The sequence below is a fragment of the Meles meles genome, chromosome 5, assembly GCF_922984935.1.
Source record: "Meles meles chromosome 5, mMelMel3.1 paternal haplotype, whole genome shotgun sequence".
In the NCBI taxonomy this organism is placed as follows: domain Eukaryota; kingdom Metazoa; phylum Chordata; class Mammalia; order Carnivora; family Mustelidae; genus Meles; species Meles meles.
In genome coordinates this window covers 27,413,608-27,433,947 of record NC_060070.1, presented here as the reverse complement: position 1 = coordinate 27,433,947, position 20,340 = coordinate 27,413,608, and the positions used below count along the sequence as shown (strand labels likewise).

The 20,340-nt window shown below is 40.3% G+C and overlaps 1 protein-coding gene across 3 annotated transcripts in view; it reads right to left on the bottom strand.

The window, feature by feature from the left end:
- Window positions 1-14,711, bottom strand: part of HACE1 (HECT domain and ankyrin repeat containing E3 ubiquitin protein ligase 1) — a 122,378-nt gene extending 107,667 nt beyond the window's left edge. The window contains exons 1-4 of one of the 3 annotated variants that reach the window (XM_046004959.1): window positions 14,462-14,711; window positions 6,696-6,750; window positions 5,386-5,475; window positions 4,311-4,415 (exon numbers count right to left, since the gene is read on the bottom strand). In XM_046004959.1, coding sequence (XP_045860915.1) covers window positions 4,311-4,415; window positions 5,386-5,475; window positions 6,696-6,750; window positions 14,462-14,537 — 326 coding nt within the window. In that variant the 5' untranslated portion in view covers window positions 14,538-14,711. Of the gene's footprint in view, window positions 1-4,310; window positions 4,416-5,385; window positions 5,476-6,695; window positions 6,779-14,461 lie in introns of all 3 variants that reach the window. The other 2 variants (XM_046004957.1, XM_046004960.1) reach the window with 2 other exon arrangements.
- Between the last annotated feature and the right edge of the window lie 5,629 nt (window positions 14,712-20,340).

Below are 20,340 nucleotides of genomic sequence, written 5' to 3'. Positions count from 1 at the left end.
TCGAGCCCTGCATCTGGCTCTCTGCTCAGCGGGGAGCATGCTCCCCCCTCCCGCCCCCACCCTCTACGCCTGCCTCTCTGCCTACTTGTAATCTCTCTTTCATAAATAAATAAAATCTTAAAAAAAAAAGAAAGGCAGAAATCCATAATGCTCCCCAAACCAAAAATGAATTGTAAAAGACAGCAATATTAGAGAAATGTATCCTTTTTTTCTCATTTAAAAATCATTATTAATACTTTATAGAATCTCAGTAGGTCAAAACAATCCACTAAATGAGCACTTATTTTGCCAGGAATTAGAGCTAAAATATTAACTAAATTAATTAATTTAGAGCTAAAATATTAATTAATTAACATACGGCTGTGCCCTTTATGAGGTCGAAACTTCGCCCAAAAAATTAAGAAAAAAATCATGTTTCAAATGTAACCAACAAGTAACCTAAGAACACACAACAATTTTGAAGTCTTTTTTTTTTTTAAACAATCTCATGTAATCATGAACAACACTGGATCCTCCTGTACAGGAAGTAACTATTTTCCTGCTCAGATATTTCAACAAGTATGGGAAGCTTATACCTAAATGACACAAGGGCAAATCATCCTAGTGCTGCTCTGTGGTAGCTTAACGGGTCTTTTACTGGAAAGGAGGGCAACTCAGTACCAACGTACCCAGCACTAATGGTTAATGAGAGAAATGACAGAGTGGGCCAGAGGAATTATAATACTCATCTAACAATAACTATGGGAACAAAACAAAAAACAAACTCCCAAAAACAGATGGACAAGGAAAAGGGGCAGAAGTCCCCCTGACTTCTGCTTCAATCTAGACAAATATGAACTCATAAAGATATTATAATAAAAAGCTATTTCTTTCTTCCTTCCTTTTTTTTTTTTATTTGTCAGAGAGAGAGAGCATGAACACAAGCAAGGAGAGCAGCAGGCAGAGCAGGCAGAGGAAGAAGCAGGCTCCTTGACAAGCAAAGAGCCTGAGGCGGAACTCAATCCCAGGATCCTGGGATCATGACCTGAGCCGAAGGCAGAGGCTTAACTGACTGAGCCACTCAGGTGTCCCTAAAAAGCTATTTCTCAAAACATCAGAAATAACATGCACTCAAACCACTTAGCAAACAGTTATGGAGCAACTTTAAGTTGTACAAGCCACCAAGTAACAAAAACTAGTATCAAATATCAAAATTAATCATTATAGAAACAGAAAGGGTATCCAAATTAGATGTTATGGTAGGGTTATAAACTATTCTTACTCTTTCTCTCTTCACTGAGTGGGTGGGTTCTGTCGTATTTCTTCACCTTTAAATGTAACAGTCTCCAACTTAAATGTTCTCACACCTCCAACCAAAAAAGATAAACATGTAAGGTGATAGTGATGGATGTGTTTACTAACTAAATGAAAAGAATTCTTTTACAGTGTATATGTCTATCAAATCATAATGATGTACACTTTAAAAATCTTACAATTTTGTTGGTTATACCTTCAGCAAAGCTAGGGAAAAAAAAAAGGTAATGATCTCCTAAATGACTTAAGTCTCTGACTACAACAGCAATAGACATTTTAACCCCACTGTGAGCCAATCTCTCCTTTCACTTACAGTTGTTGATCTAGAGTACTGAGATATTTTTCTATGTGTAATTTTTTGAAAGAGCTCTGTCACTATCCAATAATGTTTCTAACCTGAGAACAATTCAGCAAGGAGTGAATTCAGCAAGATGTATGAACTTAGGTGTGACACCCTACAAATATAACCAGTGTTGCTAATTTTATAAAAATGGTTGGTAATCAGCACATTTTTACCTTGTTACCTATCGCAACAGTGGACAACTGGTTCACATGCTAAATCAAAAACTGGATCAGACCAAACAGGGTCAAAGGAGTATGCCTTTCCATTGTCCAATCTAGATATCACTATAATTCTTACATTTTTGGTTCCACTTTAATCCCTGTATACAAAAATTTGGTCTCAGACTGATGCAGTACACAATTTTAGCTCTGTATCTCAGTTAGGCATCTACCGCAACTACCTAGAATACCAGGTCAAAACAGGAAACAAAAATAATTTTAAGAGTAATCAAAAAAAGAGGGACTTCTGGGTGGCTCATTCATTTAAGCATCTGCCTTCAGCTCGGGTCATGATCCTGGGGTCCCGGGATTGAGCCCCATCAGGCTCCCTACTCAGCAGAGTCTGCTTCTTTCTCTTCCTCAGCCCCTCTCTGCCTGCCACTCATGCTTGCTGTCTCTCGCTCTCTCTCAAACAAATAAATAAATAAAATCTTAAAAAAAAGAAAAAAGAAAAAGGGACACATAGGAATATACCTTTTATTTTTTCTGGGGGTGAAGAGGAAAGACATGGGTAGGGGCAAAGGGAGATGGAGAGAGCAAATCTTAAGCAGGTTCCATGTCCAGCACAGAGCCCAACACAGAGATGGATCTCATGACCCTGAGACCATGACCTGAGCTGAGATCAAGAGTTTGAAGCTTAACTGACTGAGCCACCCTAGTGCCCCAAGAATATAATTTTATACAGAAGTTTTATATCATTTGGAGCATGTTTATAAACATAAGTTCTTCAAGCCCTGAGTCAAAAACTACTTTTTTCATTTTAAACATAATTCCAGTCATTTGGTATGGTTTCTCAGTCCAACAGAATTTTTTTTAAAGATTTACTTATTTTAGAGACAGTGTGCATGCACATACACATTCCTGCACAAGAGCAGGGGTCCGGGGGGGAGGGCTAACAGGGGTGGGGGGAGACAGAGAGATAATCTCAAGCAGGCTCCCTGATGAGTGTGGAGCCCAATGTGAGGCTCAATCGCAGGACTCTGAGATCATGATCTGAGCCAAAATCAAGAATCAGATGCTTAACCAACTGAGCCTGGGTACCCAGGCACCCCTCAGTCCAACAAATTTTAAGACATAAAAAATAGTGGTAAGCAGAGGCAGACACGTATATATGACATCTGAATTCTCCACAGAAAAGGGAGAAAGAAAGCCATAAAAAGTATAGTAGGGTTTTAAAATAGCACACAATGCGGGCACCTGGGAGGCTCAGCTGGTTAAGTGTCTGATTCTTGGTTTTCACTCACGTCATGATCTCAGGGTCCTGAGATGGAGCCCCATGTTGTAGGCCCCATGCTCAACACAGAGTCTGTTTGATATTCTCTCTCTCTGCCCCTGCCCCCACTCTACCTCTCAAGCACCTCTCTTTCTCTCTCTCTCTCAAATAAATCTTTAAAAGAATAAAATAGCACACAATAACATAAACATGTTCATAATGAAGACCAGAGTTATTAGGAAAAGGTAAAAATAAATTTACATTTTGGAAATACTATTTTTATTTTTTATTTTTTTATAATATTTTATTTATTTGACAGAGAGAAATCTCAACTAGGCAGAGAGGCAGGCAGAGAGAGAGGAGGAAGCAGGCTCCCTGCGGAGCAGAGAGCCCGATGTGGGGCTCGATCCCAGGACTCTGGGATCATGACCTGAGCCGAAGGCAGAGGCTTTAACCCACTGAGCCACCCAGGTGCCCCTGGAAATACTATTTTTATAAGGGGAAAAATTATTTAATAAAAAATTTCAAAAGGAAGGGTAGTAAAGACATTATTCATTTAGGAAGGAAAAGTAAGTTTTGGCACTGAAAGGAGTAAGCTACCCTAATTTAGAAAACTTACTATGGTATAGCCCATTCTCAAAAAGATATAAATAAGCTGGTATATTTGCTCTGTCTTTAATTCCATTAATAAAATTAACTGAACAAGCGATTTGGACAATAAGGTATGGAAACAGATGTGAAAAAGAATCAGCAGGAAAAAGGACACCAAAACAAAGAGGTGACAATGATGCTTTTTTAAAAAATAAAGTATCGGGGCCTGGATGGCTCAGTGGGTTAAGCCTCTGCCTTTGGCTGAGGTTGTGATCTCAGGGTCCTGGGATCAAGCCCCGCATCGGGCTTTCTGTGCAGAGAGGCTGCTTCCTCCTCTTTCTCTGCCTGCCTCTCTGCCTACTCGTGACCTCTCTCTGTCAAATAAATAAATAAATAATCTTTTTAAAAAATAAAATAAAATATCATTATAATACAAATAAAAATAAACTTCAAGTATATTTTCAAGAAAAAATATTAATAAACAATTTAATAAATTGTTAAATATGACAGTTATTTAAATACTGAATATAATGACCCATGATCCTCTTCCCAAAGCAAATATTGGTCAAAAAAATCACCAAAGAGTGCCTTGAATACTGTCAGTCTTAACAGATAGTACAGCTTAAGCTACTCAAGGAGACAAAATACTTACCCATTTCTAGCTGCCAAATGAAGGGGTGTACAGCCTGAAATATCTTGATAATTAGGATTTGCTCCTTTCTTTAATAGCAGGACCAAGCATTCCACCGATCCACAACTAAAACAATATTAAAAACAGTTCAGATACATTCAACAAACAGTCACAGCTGACATACCTCAATTAAAAAAACAAAAAGCGGGGCGCCTGGGTGGCTCAGTGGATTAAGCCGCTGCCTTCGGCTCAGGTCATGATCTCAGAGTCCTGGGATCGAGCCCCGCATCGGGCTCTCTGCTCCGCAGGGAGCCTGCTTCCTCCTCTCTCTCTGCCTGCCTCTCTGCCTACTTGTGATCTCTCTCTCTGTCAAATAAATAAATAAAATCTTTAAAAAAAAAAAAAAAAAGCCCTATTAAACACATTATTTTTGAGGTCTATTAACCTACAATTTGATTTAACTTCTGTCACAAATAGTAAATAGTCACTACTTTCAAGAAAGTACATTCTACTATGAAAGCTATGAAGTATTTGAGATGCTTAAATAAAGCAAAATAAAGTATTAATACATAAAAGAAACCACATAGAACTCTCAATGCTTTGACCTTCCAGAAGCCAAATTTATTATGAAAAATTAATTTTAACGTATCTACCTAAGTACTGAAAGGAAGTTAGATATCAACTAACTGATAATTGATTGATTACATACTTGAAGATTATGTATAAAAATCATTTGCATACCTCAGTAAAAAATATAAAGCCAATGGCTTCATGTGCGGTTAACAAATAAAATTTCATACTGGTAGGATGAGAGAAAAATTTCAGTGAATATACCCTCTCAAGTATATCCAGGAAAGACAACCTACTGATCTGATCTAGAACAAGCTAAGACAGTATATGGGAGACTTGAGTCTGATCTCAAGGTTAACGTAATCTAGAAAAAGAATGCAAACACAGCACACCATGCTTTCAACACAATAAGGAACCATTCAGCAGTCTTTTCTCATCTCTTCCCATAACTACTGTGGACAACACTGATCCAAAGCTTACTGATCACTGTGCTAGACCAGACTCTAATCCAAAATATCCTTCTTACTTTGCTGCAATGTGAAGCAAGCTTCTTTTCACACGTCCAAATGCATAATTGACGTCAAACTTTGAATTTGATAGTAGCTCAGAAACAGACCTAAGCCAAAAGAAAATAAAGGAGTTGATGCTGAAAATAAAAGTGTTTAAAAACACAGTAACGCAAAGTAATAGTCCTTTAGTTACTCTAACCAATTATCCAAAAAGTTCTCTCCCATGTCAACCGAAATACAAACTACTATCCTCTAAGCATAGCATAGTAGCCAGCAGTTTCAACCAAAAAACAACTGCACTGGGGCACCTGGGTGGCTCAGGTCATGATCCCAGGATCCTAGGATGGAGCCCCACACTGGGAAAAAAAAATCCCTGCTCAGTGGGGGGGTCTACTTCTCCCTCTCCCTCAGCCTCTCCCCCAGCTTGTACTCTCTTAAATAAATAAAATCTTTAAAAAAAAAAACCCAACTGCACTGATCTAAAAACTAGTGTTGAAGGTTTCCTCATCTGCTCATCTAAAAAAGGTATAGCCTATCTATATTAATTTTGGCCAAATAAGAAAATCAGATTTAAGCATGTTTTAGTTGTAGCACACTGAAGTTTAAAGCAAAAAATTATTTGTATTTTAAATTTGTTTCAAAATAGTTTCCTTGTCACCTTATTATATTAACTACTGCATGGCTAACCACAGCAGAGCTGCCTGCTACAAATATAAACATCTTATCACCCCGACAGATAATTAGATCTCATATGCCTCCTGTAAGAAGTGTCCACAACACATCAATAAAAAGAACATCAAAATAGAACATTAGAAAGTTAAGTTGTCCATCAACTCTAACCTTTTGCAATAAAGATCAGTAGTGATCTCTAACTGAAACCATCACAATGTTTTTCTAATTGTCAGTGACCAGCCAAATAACTGACTTAATATCTGATAATTCATTCAGAACATCTCTTACCATACAATTTTACAGCAGAGATGGACCTTGGAAAATCTTGGTTTTTATTTCACAGACAATAACCTATAACAGAGGTTAAGTAACACGTCCCAAGACAACATCTATGTCCAAACTGTGTGTGCATGCATGTGTGTGTACACAACACAGGTGAATTTATATTTTTTAAGTTTTGGGGGGGGGGTTTGTTTGTTCTTTTTAAAAGTAGGCTCCACGTGCAGTGTGGAGTCCAATACAGGTCTTGAACTCAGGATCCTGAGATCAAGTTCTGAGCTGAGATCAACAGTCAGACGCTTAATCAACTGAGCCACCCAGGCACCCTTCTCTTGCATATTTATACAAAAAGAATAAATTTGAAATACGCACTCACCTGTGCTGATCAGCCATAACCATTGGCATTAATGTATAAACAGCAGTTTCATTATCTGAGTAAAAAACAAAACAAAACAAAAACTAAACAAAAAACAGAGAAAGAATTAATTTTTGTCCTATTTTTTTCCAAAGTGTGATCCTTAAAACTGCCTCAGAATTTTCCTAATTCCATATAAAAAGTGAGAAGACGTGAAAGAAGATTAAAGATAGTGTAGAATACCAGAGGCATTTCAAAATTTGCAACAATGCAAAATTTCTTATCTTAATGTTACACCCCTTTATATCACCAACAAAGTGCTTAGCTTCTGGATTTGATGGGGAAAATAAGACCTAATATTTTCTGTAGCTTTAACAACAGAAATTTCTTTTACTTTCAAAAAAGTGTTTACCAACTTCATGTTTTATCAAACTTACATGAAGTTTGGGGGAATTTTAAGCATATATGGGTACTATAGATAATATGGGCATTATAGACATACATGGTAAAATAATTTTTAAACATTAAATATACATAGTACTTGCTTCTTGCCAATATTATAACAAAGGAAATTATTTTAGAGGCTTTTACAAAACAGCATTAAAATCCTACTTTTCCCTGTTTCTTTACACTATTCACATTTTCATTTGTATCTTTTATAGAATAAGTTTACAGAGATATGATCCAAAAGAAAAGGTTAAAAGTCAACTATATCTATGATATTAGACTATACTTATAATTTCAGCCTTGATTTATTTTTATATATTACCAATGGTCATCTCAATTCAATGCATTTTAGAGGTTTATGGTTTTTTCTAAGTTATTTACACAGAAGTAATTCTGACAACTCTTAAAACATTAATGCCAATGCTAAAATTAAAGAGTTAAAGTTTCAGGAGGCAAAAGGATTTTTGCGTAGTATCAAAGTATCTCCCCAAAATACTGACTAATTACGAAGGAAAATTTACACTGGAGAGTCCAGCAGATACCACCTTGATCACTGATAAAGGGTAATATCACCAGATACAATACATATTGATATCATGTAATATCATGTAGCCTCTGATACGATGATCCACTAAAAACAGCACAGCATAAATAAAGATCAGACAAGCCCGAATTAAGGGGAATTCCACAAAATGCCCAAGCAGTCCTCTTAAAAAGTCTCAAGGCCACTAAATACAAGAGAAGTCTGAAGGCTATAACAGTTTGGGGAGGCTAAGGAAACATGGACAACTTAATGCAATGTAGTATTTTTGACTGGATGCTAAATGAGAAAAAGGACATTATTGATAAAACTCACAAAACTCTAATAAAGTCTGTAGTGCCATTAAAAGTATTATGCCAATGTTAATTCCTTAGTTTTGATAAGTGTACTATGGTTGTAACAAGATGTGAACATTATGGGAAATTGGGAGAAGGATACATGGGAAACTGTACTATTTATGCAACTTTTCTGTAAGTCTTAAATTACTTAAAAATAAAAGGTTTTAACAAAAGAAGGAGGGGCGCCTGGGTGGCTCAGTGGATTAAGTCGCTGCCTTCGGCTCAGGTCATGATCTCAGGGTCCTGGGATCGAGCCCCGCATCTGGGATCGAGCCCCGCATCTGGGATCGAGCCCCGCATCGGGCTCTCTGCTCCGCAGGGAGCCTGCTTCCTCCTCTCTCTCTGCCTGCCTCTCTGCCTACTTGTGATCTCTCTCTGTCAAATAAGTAAATAAAATCTTTAAAAAAAAAAAAAGGCTCTTTCAATGATAACAATTCCACTTTTTCCTTCTTTTGTAATTTTTTTTTTTTAAGATTTTATTTATTTATTTGACAGCGAGAGAGATCACAAGTAGGCAGAGAGGCAGGCAGAGAGAAGCAGAGAGAGAGGAGGAAGCAAGCTCCCTGCGGAGCAGAGAGCCCGATGCGGGGCTCAATACCAGGACCCTGAGATCATGACCCGAGCCGAAGGCAGCGGCTTAATCCACTGAGCCACCCAGGCGCCCCTCATTGAAAGAGTCTTAAGAGATGATCAACCAAATATAATATGCAGACTCTGGGTACTGATCAAAAAAACCAACTGTTAAGAGGATGTTTCTGAGAGAAAAAAACTTAATAGGGACTTGATGATAAGAAAAATTATTGTCATTTGTGTTGGCTCTACCAACAGTATTGTGATTATGTTTGAATAAAGCTGTTTACAGGGGCACCTGGGTGGCTCAGTGGGTTAAGGCCTCTGCCTTCGGCTCAGGTCGTGATCCTGGGGTCCTGGGATTGAGCCCCACATCGGGCTCTCTGCTCAGCGGGGAGCCTGCTTCCCTTCCTCTCTCTCTGCCTGCCTTTCTGCCTGCTTGTGATCTCTGTCAAATAAATAAAATCTTTAAAAAAAAAAAGCTGTTTACATATTTAGAAATATATACTGAAGAAATGTATACCGCAGAGAAGGAAAAAAATTATCACCATCTTCACATCTTTGTTCATTATTTCACTATTTGTAAGTATATCCATGAAAAGCAATTTGGTCCTAGTCAGGACTATTCACAAGTTCAGCATGAAAATGTAACAATTCTTTCACTACAAAAAAAAAAAAATAATAATAATACCAAAAATCCTAGTCCTAACAGCCCACATGTTTTAAACCATTATCTTAAAGGCACTGTTCTAAACACTTTACATACATCATCTCTTTTATCTTCACAACCACTTTATGAAGTAGGTACTATTATTATCCCCATTTTACAAACAAAAAAACTGAGCACCAAATCAAGTAATAAGCTGTGTGATGATGACATTAGGTTATTAAGCTTGAATTCAAACCTGTCTGATTGCAGAGGCCACACAATAAAAATCCTACAGTACACCCAGTATACTACATACAGTAACCAAAAGGTCTACAATACAATACTTAGTCGTTTTTGCGCAATACATTCTAATTTGTTTTATTCTCTTCTATTTCGTTTTTTAAAATGCTGACTGCAATAAATTGTTCTCATTAACTACTAATGAGTCACCACCAGCAGCTGAAAAATACTGCATTAAGCCTCCCTGGGCGTGGCAACATTCTTTATCTCTCATATGATACACGCCCCAATAAACATCTGAACTTCCAAACCATGACAATTTCATTAAGTCTCTCCATAATAAGCACAGTCATAAATAGGAAGTACCCTCATGTTTAAAGTTATAAATCAAGTTCATACCTAATTTTAAGTAAGCATAAGCTTCATAAGGTTCACATGGGCTTTATTTAATAGGGTGTTTGTTTAGACAAAATTTATATATAGATCTCACTTTTTAATCACATATAACCTTATAAAAATATAGCTCACATACACTAACTGGTATGAGGAAATAAATATAACCATAACTATGATGCTAGAAGGAGCCTACCCAGGAAATAGTATACTGTGGAAGAATAATAAAATTTGTTCTCACGTGCTTCCTTCTCCACACTCAGGAAGACACCTTAAGAACTAAGTATATAATTAAAGTTTTCAGACTGATAAAAAAAAAAGTTTAATCTCTCACTTTTTCAGATATATTCGCCATTTTGATTAGCTGATAAAGTTCCAGAACTCCACAACTAAAAGGAAAACCTTAAAGAACCAGGAGCTCAGATTCATTATACACTATTTCTCTTTAAACTATCAAATGGGAGTAATTTTTTATTTTTTAAGATTTCATTTATTTATTTGACAGAGAGAGAGACAGCGAGAGAGGGAACACGAGAAGGGGGAGGGGGAGAGGGAGAAGCAGGCTTCCCGCTGAGCAGGGAGCCCAATGCGGGGCTCCATCCCAGGACCCCAGGACCATAACCCGAGCCAAAGGCAGAGGCTTCAGGACTGAGCCACCCAGGCACCCCAAATGGGAGTAATTTTTTAAATATTGATTATCACCCTAATCATCATTCAAATATATGCTAATATGGACTCATGTTCCATTATCTTATGAAACAAGCTATATTCACTGTAAATTCAGTAAAGACTATTTTTTCTACAGAATCAAACACTATATACTACTTTTTTAAAGTCCACTGAGAATTTATATCCCTAGAATAATAGATTATTCTTCATTTCTCCTCTCACAAGAATATTCTTATGTTAGCCCTGTCCAGGACGACTCAACAACCTGCACTCCATTACTTAGTGATATTACTTAGAGGTAATACCCAGGTTTTCATCATCCCAAAGAAATAATAAAAGTGCTCTAGCAGAATCCAGTTCAGTAAATCAAATCTGCAGTTTAATCCTATGCAACAAAGTTAATTTCAGAATAAAAGCTGATTAAAAACTTTTTAACCGGGGCGCCTGGGTGGCTCAGTGGTTTGGGCCGCTGCCTTCGGCTCAGGTCATGATCTCAGGGTCCTGGGATCGAGTCCCGCATCGGGCTCTCTGCTCGGCAGGGAGCCTGCTTCCCTCTCACTCTCTCTGCCTGCCTCTCTGCCTACTTGTGATCTCTCTCTGTCAAATAAATAAATAAATAAATCTTTAAAAAAAAAAAAAACTTTTTAACCTTGGGGCGCCTGGGTGGCTCAGTGGGTTAAGCCGCTGCCTTCGGCTCAGGTCATGATATCAGGGTCCTGGGATCAAGTCCTGCATCGGGCTCTCTGCTCAGCGGGGAGCCTGCTTCCCTCTCTCTCTCTCTGCCTGCCTCTCTGCCTTGTTGTGATTTCTCTCTGTCAAATAAATAAATAAAATCTTTAAAAAAAAAAAAAACTTTCTAACCTTAATAATCTGTTCCAATTAGGTGCTTATTAATCACTGAATTCTAACATGGCAAAATATCTGAATATTTTCCAAATTCAGAGCGATCTCAGAACTTCTGTCCAGTCTTTACAATGTGAACACAACAATCTGGATTTTTATAACTAGATTTTTTTTTAAAGACTTTATTTATTTATCTGATAGAGATCACAAGTAGATAGAGAGGCAGGCAGAGAGAGAGAGAGAGGGAAGTAGGCTCCCTGACGAGCAGAGCGCCCGATGTGGGACTCGATCCCAGATTTTTATAAAACATATACATACGTACTTGGAAGAGACAATCTCAGAGGTTTCAAAAAGAAAGATCCATCAGAACTTAGGGACAAAGAAATTAAAGGAACAAGATGAGCACCATTCATCATAATGAAAGAAAAACAAATGAAAGCCAAGATTTCACTTTTGCCTAGCAACATGGGAAAATGTTTCATTTTTACTACTACTCTAGTTTCCAGGGACTCTCAAGACTGTTGGTGGAACATTCTAAAAAGTAAGCGGAGAGGCTGATACTCAGAGCTTTAAAAATGTTGATTTAAGGGGCGCCTGGGTTGCTCAGTGGATTAAGCCTCTGCCTTCAGCTCAGGTCATGATCTCAGGGTCCTGGGATCGAGCCCCACGTCGGGCTCTCTGCTCCACAGGAAGCCTGCTTCCTCCTCTCTCTCTGCCTGCCTCTCTGCCTGGTTGTGATTTCTCTCTGTTAAATAAATAAAATATTAAAAAAAATGTTGATTTAATTAGATCTATAAATCATCTTCTACTTATTAATCATAAGGAAAGACTTAACGGAAGACTAAGACTTAAAAACTACAAAGCTACTCCTCATAAATGCTATTATCAAAACAAAAATTAAATTCAGTCTTTGTTACATGTATCCTATGAAAAGCTGCAAGGTCATTAGGCATATTTAAAGATTTTTAAAAAGTGATGTTTTCTAAAAGCAAAATAAGACTATATACAGTATGATCTTAATTTGGTAGAGAAGAACAGAAAAAATAATAGAAGGAAATAAAGAAAATACTGTTAATTACTGAAAGGCAGAATAACAAATTTTTGAATTTTTCTTTCTTGAAATGTTCTACAATGAAAATATATTACTTAATTTTAAGACCAGGAAACATTATCAAAGTCTTCTAAGTCATATTTGTGTAAAAAATAGTGGGATATAAACTAAGCAACAGAACTGCCAAGTCAGTGAAACTGTGCATGCTGTGTTCTTCACTAACCGTTACCAATAATTTGTGGGAAATGAATGAGGACAGCACTTAGGAACTGGACTCAAAGGTAAAAGCTGGAAAGAAAACATGGAAAGTAGAAGTCCAAGCTGGAAGTCCAGTTACTAAAATCATAATTATTTTCAGTCAACTATTTCTTTTTTTTTTTTTTTAAGATTTTATTTATTTATTTGACAGACAGAGGTCACAAGTAGGCAGAGAGGCAGGCAGAGAGAGAGGAGGAAGCAGGCTCCCCGCTGAGCAGAGAGCCCGACGCGGGGCTCGATCCCAGGACCCTGAGATCACGACCCGAGCCGAAGGCAGAAGCTTTAACCCACTGAGCCACCCAGGCGCCCCTCAGTCAACTATTTTATACTAGCAAAGTACCAAGCAGAAAATTATTTTTCAGGAAGTCAAACAAATCAACCCTATTCTTTTTTTTTTTTTAATATTTTATTTATTTGACAGAGAGAAATCACAACTAGACAGAGAGGCAGGCAGAGAGAGAGGAGGAAGCAGGCTCCCTGCGGAGCAGAGAGCCCGAGGACGTGGGGCTCGATCCCAGGACCCTGGGATCATGACCCGAGCCGAAGGCAGAGGCTTTAACCCACTGAGCCACCCAGGCGCCCCAAATCAACCCTATTCTTAATCTTAAATAGAGCCCGGGGGGAATTTTTTTCATGAAAATTATCCCCAAAGTTCCCAGTCCCACATTTATTATTATATGACTCCCTCCCAACGTCTCCTATAACCTACAAATCACATCTCCAGCAGCAATTCAAAGAAAGTTTTGAAAAATGAAAGATACACTAATACATTAAAAAAAAAAAAAAAAATCACCAGCCCCTACCTCCTAACCCATCTCTCACTGGGCCATAGAGGCAGCACTGCATTTTCCCACTGCCACTGAAACGTTTGAAAAATTTAAAGTTTTGAAAAATGAAAGATACACTAATACATTTAAAAAAAAAAAATGACCAGCCCCTACCTCCTAACCCGTCTCTCACTGGGCCACAGAGGCAACACTGCCATCTCCCACTGCCACTGAACCGTAGGAATTCATGAGGCTGCAAACAAAACAGCTTCATTCCTCACCTTCCTTACTGCTAGTGCTTTCTTTACCTGTACTAAAGAAACCCTGGCACGATGAACTAAAATTCCTGAACGACAAGGATCATGCCTTATTCCTCTTTATAAAAGGTCCCCAACACACACTTAACATCTGATGAATAAATGAAGAATGAAGACAGGCAGGCATAGTTTCAAAGTGTATATACACACACGCACAGTACTTTAAGAGTACATATTTGATATTTAACACGCTCTTGTCTGCCAAAATATCAAAATACAGTACTCTCCATTTCCGAAAAGAAAAGAAAGGCTACTTAATTCCCGCTCTGCAGCTTAAAATAAAAAATAATATTTTGGTGCATCTCTCTACCCCCAGCTAGCAACGACACTAAAATGACCCACAACTGTAATGTTTTCTGAATCCGGGTCTCCGCCATCCGACTGATATTTTTGCCCCTTTGCCAAAACCCCAAATCGGCGGTCGGGAGACTTCTGTCTTGCTTCTTTCAGCACCAGTGCCCACAGAGCCCAGACCCTCCCCCAAACTCCCACCTGCCTGGGTGGGAGCAGCGGTCGAGGGGTAGTCGGGGGTTCCAGCCCGGCCCCTCCCAGCTAAGGAAAGTAAATGGGGGCGTTTTCTCCGCTTTGGGTTAGTTTATCCACCGACCTCGCCTCAGCCCGAGCCCCGACCTCGCCTCAGCCCGAGCCCCGCCCCCGCCACCACACGGCTGCCCCAGACACCCCTAACCCTTCGCCCAGCTCACCATCGGGTAGCTCGACGGTGCGCGCACGGCGCAGCGAGCGCGTCAGGCGGTTGAGCTGCTCCATCGCTCTCTCCATCCTCGGCGCGCCCTCCGCGCCCACCTCGCCGCGCCGGCGGCCTCCGCACCCAGCGCCCTACATCCCGCCCCGGTGCCCGTTTGCACGGGCCACTAGAGGCCGCCTCCTCCGCCGGGGGCCCGTGGACTGCCGGACCGACCACTGACGGGACACCCGAGGCTGCCGCTCCCGCCCTTCCTGCCACCGCCGCCGCTTCCCTCCCGGTTTCGCACAGCCTTCTGGGAACAGTAGTTCAGAGCCGGCCGACTCGCGCGCCCGAGGCGGAGCCACGCTGGGTGCGCCTGACTCCACGCCCAGGCTACGCAGACGCCATGGTAGAGAGGTGAATGCGGGAAGCAAGGCCGACGCTGGGCGCACCCCCAAGTTCCTGGACGGACTTGTTGTGTGGCCCCACGCCCTCTCTGGCTGCCAAAGTTGTACGCGACAGCAGCGGCTTCTTTCATTTCTGTCACTCTCCTATATAGCGGATTGGAGTTTTGCACAGTTCTTAAATCCATCCCCCTCATTTTAGTTTTGGTACGTTTGTTTTGCAGATGCATGAACTGCTGAAATAGCATATTTTTATGTGTCAAACTTAAAAAAGAATAAACTCAAATGCAAAACAGAATACACGTTTTCTATCACTGCAGGTAGCTTCATGATTTGTCTCCTCTTTTGGGCGACAACATGAGGTCAAAACACCACTCTGTCTTGTGTCTTGTACTCCCATGCTTACCACCTGACAGAAAGAACTATAAGGAAAATCTAGATGATGACATTCTGAAAGAAAATTTTGGTTTCTTTGGTACAGTGCTGAAGCGTCAACGTGATGACAAATCCCAGTGGGGAATCCAGACTTTGATTTTGTGAGTTGCAAAAAAAATTGACAATACGAACAAAGTGTGGAAGAAATGAATTATGAGGAAACCAGCACGAAAAAATCATATTTGTTAGCTCTGCCCAGAAGCTGAGTGCAAGCCAAGGTAAAAACAGGAATTTGAGCACTGAAACTTGAAAGAATCCAATCCAGGTAAATACAAACCTGGCTACATCACTGACAATGAAAAGTTACGGGAGGAATTTTCTTGGATGTTGAAGTAATAAAGAAGTAAAGAGCTTGGACTTTCTCAACTTCTCCTTCAAAGAAGCAAAGCTGTTCCCCAAAAAAGGCAGCAAAGCTGTTCCTGCAATGAATCGGGCACGTGTGTTGATGATGTATGTTGGCTGACCAACAGTCTTACCTGCCCATCCAGGATATGCAGGGGTAGTGGTAGCAGGCGTGGTGTTTCCTACCAATGCCAGCCTAAATCAGTTTCAAACTGCAACTGTTGGGAGCACCCGGGTGGCTTGGTTGATTAAGTGACTGCCTTTAGCTCAGGTCATGATCCTGGAGTCCGAGGATCAAGTCCCACATCGGGCTCCCTTCTCAGCAGGGAGTCTGCTTCTCCCTCTGACCCTCTCCCCTCTCATGCTCTCTCTCTCTCTCTCTTGCTCTCTCTCAAGTAAATAAATAAAATCTAAAAAAACAAAAATAAAACAACAACAACAACAACAAAAAAAACCCTGCAACTCTTGATCACTTTTGTCAGCGGTGCAATAGACTCAAGGCAGACCTCCTAACTAGTTGGTTCAGATGAGACCTAAACCAGTCTAACAGGATTGGGAAGTTAAAGCTACAAAGGAAACCCAAATGCTACAGCCCAGTCTGGGTCATGCCCAACCCTTTGCATCTTGGTTTCAACTAGAAATGCTTCAGCCTTTCTTGGCCTCCCCATTACCATTTAGGTCAAGACAACTACTGTACAGAAGTTAATAGCTCAACCCCTGTTATCACTACCACTCCCTAAGCTGTTACTCCATATAACTTATTTCCAGTGTCCTGTGGGCATCAAGCCTGAAAGTCTGAGTACAGGGGCAGGATTATTCAGTAGTCTCCATAGGGAGCATTGCTCCCCATGCTGGTCACTGCTCTACATAGGAGCAGAAGATGCTGGGAGAATGCTGCTATAGATTGTCAGGTCTAAATTCTGCAACATGATTCAGTCTCCTAAATAGCTCCAAGGTGTATGAAGCTATAGTACTATCACAGGCTTATCACTCCTATCCAACAGAATTTTCTACGGAGATAGAAATATTCAGGGTGCCTGGGTGGCTCAGTCAGTTATGCATCTGACTCTTGACTTGGGCTCAGGTCATGATCTCAGGGTTGTTGTTCCACACTGGGTGTGAATCCTGCTTAAGATTCTCTCTCTCCTCCATCCCTTTGCCCCTTCCCCTCCAAAAATAAACTTAAAAAACAAAGATTGAAATGTTCTATAACCTGCACTGTCTAATGTTGGAGTTAATGTAGAGCATGAAATCAACCATAATACCTGCCTTGTTCAAATAGGTAACACAGAGGCCGCTGGGGACAATGGAAGGTTTCAGAGAAGGATGTAGGCCTTTGGAATGCTGAGGCCTGCTTGACCACTCTGCAGTTGGGATGCCTCGGGGGATTGCCTTTCCTAAAGCTTTCTTAGCCCAAACAGCCACCCTGTGATCTGAGACCTATGCGTTGTCCCTGAGGCTGTGTTTAGCTGAACTCATAGATGATGCAGATTAGCATATTGTCTTTTTCCTGGTAAACAGATCCTCCTAGTTCCAGAAAGACCCCTTGTCACACATCCTGTGCTTGGGAACCAGTGATCAGGTTTTGTGATTATCCTGAAGGACCGATAAAAGCAGAAGCAAAGAGGAGCAAAGGGTCTTCGTCACTGAGCAATGACCCCCTTGCCTTCTGTCTTTCACAGCAAAGTTTGGACTAATCTTTGATCCATCAGTACAGGGATTGCTGGCCATTCCTGGCAGGGTCAAATAGTAGCTACTAACCAAGTGGAGGTACTGAATGCATGCAATACGGCTAGTGCAAGTGAATTTTAAATACATATTTAAGGGGCACCTGGGTGACCCAGCTGGTAAAGCATTTGCTTTCGGCTCAGCTCATGATCCCGGAGTCCTGGGGTTGAGCCCTGCATGGGGCTCCCTGTTCAGCAGGGAGTCTACTTCTTCTTACCCCTCTGCCCCTTACCTCCACCCTGCTCTTGTGATACTCTCTCTCTCTCAAATAAATAAATAAATAAATAAATAAATAAATTTTTTAAAAAAATATGTATTTAAATGTAATTAATTAAATTAATTGAAATTAAATAGCCATATCTGCCTCGTGGCTACCATATTGAATAGGGCAGCCATAACACCAAGACCAAGAAGGATAAAAACAACAGAAAACTCAAATTCGCTGAAGAACTGAAGATTTTCTCACTTGTCCTGTGCAAGTCAATACCAGGAATAACAAATGAAAAATTTTAAAAGGTCATTTTTAACAAAAGTTCTATTATTAAAGCATAGAGTTTTTCCACTTATAAGAATCCAGATTTTTTTCTTGAGGCAAAAAAAAAAAAAAAAAAAAAGAATCCAGATTTGGGGGTACCTGGGTGGTTCAGTTGGTCAAGCATGGTATCAGGTTTTGGCTCAGGTCATGATCTCAGGCATGTGGGATCGAATCCGGCATCAGGCTTCACGCAGGGTCTGGAGCCTGCTTAAGATTCTCTCTTTTCCTCTCCCTCTGCCCCTCTGTATTCCTCTCACTCTCTCTCTTAAAAAGAAAAAAAAAAAAAAGCCAGAATATTCTATGGCCCAATTTTAACTTTCTTTTTTCTATTTCTGAGTATTTTTTTCTCCTTGGAAATTGGCTTTATTGGAGATACCGAAGCTTAAGTTTCTCCATTTGAAATAAGAAAACAATCAATTTGACAAAAAGCAGGAAGAGAGCAAGGGGAAGGGGGGGAAAAAAAAAGAACAAGGAACATCATTGTAAAAACAAAACACAAAAATAAGACAGTAGAAATCCGTCGAAATATATCCATGGCCATAGTCACAGAAACTATAAACAGAGGAAATTTAATGGTTAAAAGACAGAAGTCTTGGATTGCATGAAAATGTAACACAAAATACTTATTTGCTATTTGCCATTTGGGGTGCCCAGGTAGCTGAGTCAGTTAAGCATCTGCCTTTGGCTCAGGTCATGATCCCGAGGTCCTGGGATTGAGCCTCTGAGCCTCACATTGGTCTCCCTGCTCAGAAGGGAGTCTGCATCTCCCTCTCCCTCTCCATACCCCTCTCCACCCCGCTCATGCTCTCTCTCAATCTCTCTCCCTCTCAAATAAATAAAATCTTTAAAAAATAAAAATAAAAAATGAAAGACCACCATTTGAAGGAGACCACCATTTCCAAGAGTAAATGGGAAAAAAGATATACCTAATAAGTTTTAAAGAACTGGTATTGTTATGTATTAGTCTAGGTTCTCCAGAGAAACAGAACCCATAGGATGTGTATACATATATAGAAAGAGATTTATTATAATGTATTGGCACATGTGATCATGGAAGCTGTCCAACTGAAAATCTGCAGTGTGGGCAGGGAGGCTGGAGACCCAACAGAGCAGATGGTACAAATCAAATCTGAAGGGAGTCTGCCAAAGAATTCCCTCTTGCCAGTCTTTTCATTCTATTCAGGCTTTCAAGAGACTGGATGAAGTCCACTCACATTATGAAGGGCAATCTGCTTTACTCAGAGTTCACTGATTTAAATTTTAATCTCATCCAAAAAGATCCCCCAAATGAACACATAAAGTGAACCATTACAAACACTATTAATATTGGCAAAATAAACTTTAGAGCAAAAAACATTATTAGAGTCAAAGAGAGTCACCAAGAAGTTTGTAATAGCCCTGAATCTATACCTGACAACACAGACTAAAAATATATCTACACTTGACAGAATCACAAAAATAAGTTCTACCACCAGGAGTGGATTTTTTTTTTTTTTGAGATTTTATTTATTTATTTATTTGACAGTGAGAGAGAGATCGCAAGTAGGCAGAGAGGCAGGCAGAGAGAGAGAGAGAGGGAAGCAGGCTCCCCGCCGAGCAGAGAGCCCGACGCGGGACTCGATCCCAGGACCCCGAGATCATGACCTGAGCCGAAGGCAGCGGCTTAACCCACTGAGCCACCCAGGCGCCCCAGGAGTGGATTTTTTTAAAGATTTATTTATTGGGGGGATGCCTGGGTGGCTCAGTTGGTTAGGCGGCTGCCTTCGGCTCAGGTCATGATCCCAGCGTCCTGGGATGGAGTCCCACATCAGGCTCCGTGCTTGGCGGGGAGCCTGCTTCTCTCTCTGTCTCTGCCTGCCACTCTGTCTGCCTGTGCTCGCTCTCGCTCTCTCTCTCTCTGACAAATAAATAAATAAAATCTTTAAAAAAAAAAAAGTTATTTATTGGGGCACCTGGGTGGCTTAGTCGGCTAAGCATCTGCTTTCAGCTCATGTCCTGAGGTCCTGGGACCTGAGCCCCAAATCAGTCTCCCTGCTCAGCAGGAAATCTGATTCTCCCTCTGCCCTGCTCATGGGCTTTTCACTCTCTCTCTCAAATAAATAAATAAAAAGTCTAAAAAAAAAAGATTTTTTTATTTATTTGAGAGGGGGTAGGGGCATGAGGAAAGGGAGAGAGAAAATCTCAAGCAGACTCCCTGCCAAGCTCAGAGCCCAACACAAGGCTCCATCCCATGACCCTGAGATCATGCCTGGAGCTGAAATCAAGAGCCAGACACTCAACTGAGCCACCCAGTCACCTCCCCACAACACACTATTTTTTTAAGATTTATGTCTTTATTTTAACGGAGGGAGAGGGAGAGAGAATCCCAAGCAGACTCTCCAAACAGTAGATTTTTAATACCCTTCACTCTGAAACTGATAGAGCTAGAAGAAAAAGGTAAGGAGAATAAAGATT